At 45.8% G+C, this 3,294-nt stretch overlaps 1 protein-coding gene across 1 annotated transcript in view; it reads left to right on the forward strand.

Annotated features, from left to right (window-relative positions):
* The window catches only part of LOC308175323 (TBC1 domain family member 14-like), a gene marked incomplete at its 3' end in the record, with an annotated part of 9,460 nt that extends 6,171 nt beyond the window's left edge, over window positions 1-3,289 (forward strand). Inside the window, exons 4-8 of the mRNA XM_080551006.1 lie at window positions 1,283-1,351; window positions 1,607-1,701; window positions 2,229-2,300; window positions 2,961-3,089; window positions 3,245-3,289. Of these exons, the coding sequence (XP_080407132.1) occupies window positions 1,283-1,351; window positions 1,607-1,701; window positions 2,229-2,300; window positions 2,961-3,089; window positions 3,245-3,289 (410 nt within the window). The remainder of the gene's footprint in view (window positions 1-1,282; window positions 1,352-1,606; window positions 1,702-2,228; window positions 2,301-2,960; window positions 3,090-3,244) is intronic.
* Between the last annotated feature and the right edge of the window lie 5 nt (window positions 3,290-3,294).

Raw genomic sequence — 3,294 nt, forward strand, 5'->3', positions numbered from 1 at the left:
GAGCCCAGCGTCTCTCTGTACCGCAGAGCCAGCTCACCATCACATCTACATCTGAACCGTTGAAGCAGCCGCAACCGCTTTTTACCCAAAGACACTTCGTGACGTTAGAATCATAAGGTTCTATCTCCATTTTTGTCAAAATTGAGTTTTTTATTGAGTTTTTTACATAATCTGATCCATTAGGTGTTTATTAATGCCTGTGTGGTGTTATTTTTTAAAATGTTGACATTTTTTAGTTAGTAATTCATAAAATACAAAGGTTCCATCTCACAAAACATAATGGAATGTAAAAACTTTGACGCTCAATATCTCTGAACTACCCTAAATGGAGATTATAATTCTAAACTCACGACTTACCATCAGAGATTTCCAGGGACCAGTCTCCCTGGAGTAATTTAGGGGCTGAGTGTCTTACTCAAGGGCACACTCAGTGGTGGTGGTGGTGTTCCCTAGGTTGGATTTTTAACTCATGACCTTCTGATCACCCCTGATCACTGCTGCATGCTGACACCATACCACGCCTCAGCTATTCTCAATACCTCAATACCAATATGAATATAATGAGCTGCTTATCCATAACTAGTGTCCTACCTACCCCAGTTGTCTCTTCATTTCTCACAGTATCCAATTACGGTTGCCAGAATTTAGTCGCATCATACACACAATGACTTTAATACTCTGGTTTCTACACTGACCTGCAGATGAGTCACACCTCTCTGGTTCAGGTAGAACACCTTCCTTCCTTACTGAGGTGGTGTTGCACACGGTCCAAGGTTGTGAACGGCACTGTGTTATGGAGAAGTAGCAGTTATGTGGATGACATGATTCACCACTAGAGGGCAGCGGAGAGGCTTGGAGGGAAAAGGCTGCTAGATAAGCACAGCACCACTCAGACGCTGTAGACTCACTCACACACACACACACACACACCTGTCGGACAACAGAGGAGAGACCTGGAGAATGTGTGAGACTTGATGGACAATCATCTAAAAGCTGAATCCTCACGGCGCGTGTGTGTGTATGTCTGTTTGTCTGTGTGTCTGTGTGCGTGTGTGTGTCTGTCTGTCTGTCTGTCTGTGTGTGTCTGTCCCTGTGTGTGTGTGCGTGCGTATTTGTGTCGTGCGTGCATGTGTGTGCATCTGTGTGTGTGCGTGCGTGCATGCGTGCGTGCGTGCATGCATGCGTGCGTGTGTGTGTGTGCGTACGTCTGTATGTGTGTGTGAGTGTGTGTGCGTGTGTGTGTATTGTAACGGCTCTAAGGTTGTAACATTCCTTCCCACAGAGTTGTACAACATCTGCTTGTCCCGGGCTAGAGAGAAGTGGAAGTCCATGCCGGCCACAGAGAGTCAAGGTAGAGCAAGATCACTTCTCCTTCCTCTGTTCTCTGACCCTCCTATCCTCTCTCTTCTAGATCTCCTTTTATTTCTTCCCTGGTTGACTAGCGATGTGTCATTGATTTTCAACAACGCGGAAATGTATTCACATTTTTCGAAAAAGAAAAGTCAGATCATTACATCAGATCCCGACATGAGGACCAAATGATCAGACTGTCACATGTGACTCCAGCCTCTTCTTACACGTGTCTGTCCCTCTCTCGGGTGTCCAGATGCGGGGTCGTCTCTAGCAGACCGGGAGGCCAGTCTGGAGCTGATCAAGTTGGACATCTCTAGAACCTTCCCCCACCTCTGTATCTTCCAGCAGGTGAGTGAGTATAGGTGGCAGGACAACCACCTGCTACCATCAGTGGATGTGTTGGACAAGGAAATGAAGCAAACCTCATGGTTTCCAAATCCTAGCAGTGCCCCAGTCCTCAAGGCCAGTTGTTGGTGTGTGTGGGTGTGTGGGTGTGTGGGTGTGTGGGTGTGTGGGTGTGTGTGTGTGTGTGTGTGTGTGTGTGTGTGTGTGTGTGTGTGTGTGTGTGTGTGTGTGTGTGTGTGTGTGTGTGGAGGGGGGAGGGGGGGGTGCTTGTACCATGTACTGTGGTAATTGTGTGGAGGGTTCATGTCAGTGTGTGGTAGTCTACTGGTTAGTTGAAGTTCTTTATTGCAAGTTCTTGCTGCTATGAAAACGTAAAAGAGTATGGGGGATAAAAAGACACATAATAGATCATTAATAAAAAATAGGGAATAAATAGAATGGACATAGGGAATGTGTGTGGCATGCCAGTGTGTGGTAGTCTAACTGCCAGTGTGTGGTAGTGTAACTGCGCCCCACCTGTGTTTCGTCAGGGAGGGCCGTACTGCGATGTGCTGCACAGCATCCTGGGAGCGTACACCTGCTACAGACCTGACGTGGGCTATGTAAGTACTCTCTACACCTCCCCTTCTCCCTTTGTGTCGTCCACCTGGTCTGAATGCTTTTCCCACGGTGTCCTCAGATCGTTTAAATCTCAAAGTGTTTGTCCACGTCTTCCCTCTACAACGAGCATTGAACACACATTGAACACACATTGAACACACATTGACCACACATTGAACACACATTGAACACACATTGAACACGGCGCAACGCAAACATTTTGCGAGCGAATCGTTTTCTTTTCATTTAGAACAAAAAAATGTCGGAAGTGCAAGAGCAGGAAATGGTGGTTTACTGTAGCGCTCTTATTCTGAAATTGAAACGGAGAAACACAAAGACAACTTACGCTGCGTACACGTGCACCACTGCTGCTGTAATCAACCACTGATGTACAAATATATTTCAATAAAGGTTAATGAAAAAGTCCATTGCCATAATGCTTTCAAGACTGGTACATCTGCAACCATTACTGGGCAACAGTATGAGGTTTCATGTAAAAGTGTAATACAAATGCACAGTAACTCTGAACCCATAGCATTATAAGTTCACGTACATAACAATGCTAATATGCTAAGTGTCCCTCACACCAGTGGTATCTGTCTGTGTAACGATGCTAATATGCTAAGTGTCTCTCAACACCAGTGGTGTCTGTCTGTGTTCAGGTACAGGGGATGTCGTTCATTGCAGCAGTGTTGATCCTTAACCTGGACACTGCAGATGCCTTCATAGCTTTTGCCAACCTGTTGAACAAGCCCTGTCAGATGGCCTTCTTCCGAGTGGACCACAGCCTTGTGAGTACCTACACACACACACACACACACACACACACACACACACACACACACACACACACTATTACACAATACGACACAAAACATCGCTTATCACCACTGTGTTATCGGCCTTTATCTCAGTGTAACTTCTTTATTCCTTTTACTTCCAACAGATGTTGACTTACTTTGCGGCATTTGAAGTGTTCTTTGAAGAAAACCTACC

Source organism: Nansenia antarctica, assembly GCF_963989245.1.
Source record: "Nansenia antarctica genome assembly, contig: SCAFFOLD_1102, whole genome shotgun sequence".
In the NCBI taxonomy this organism is placed as follows: Eukaryota; Metazoa; Chordata; class Actinopteri; order Argentiniformes; family Microstomatidae; genus Nansenia; species Nansenia antarctica.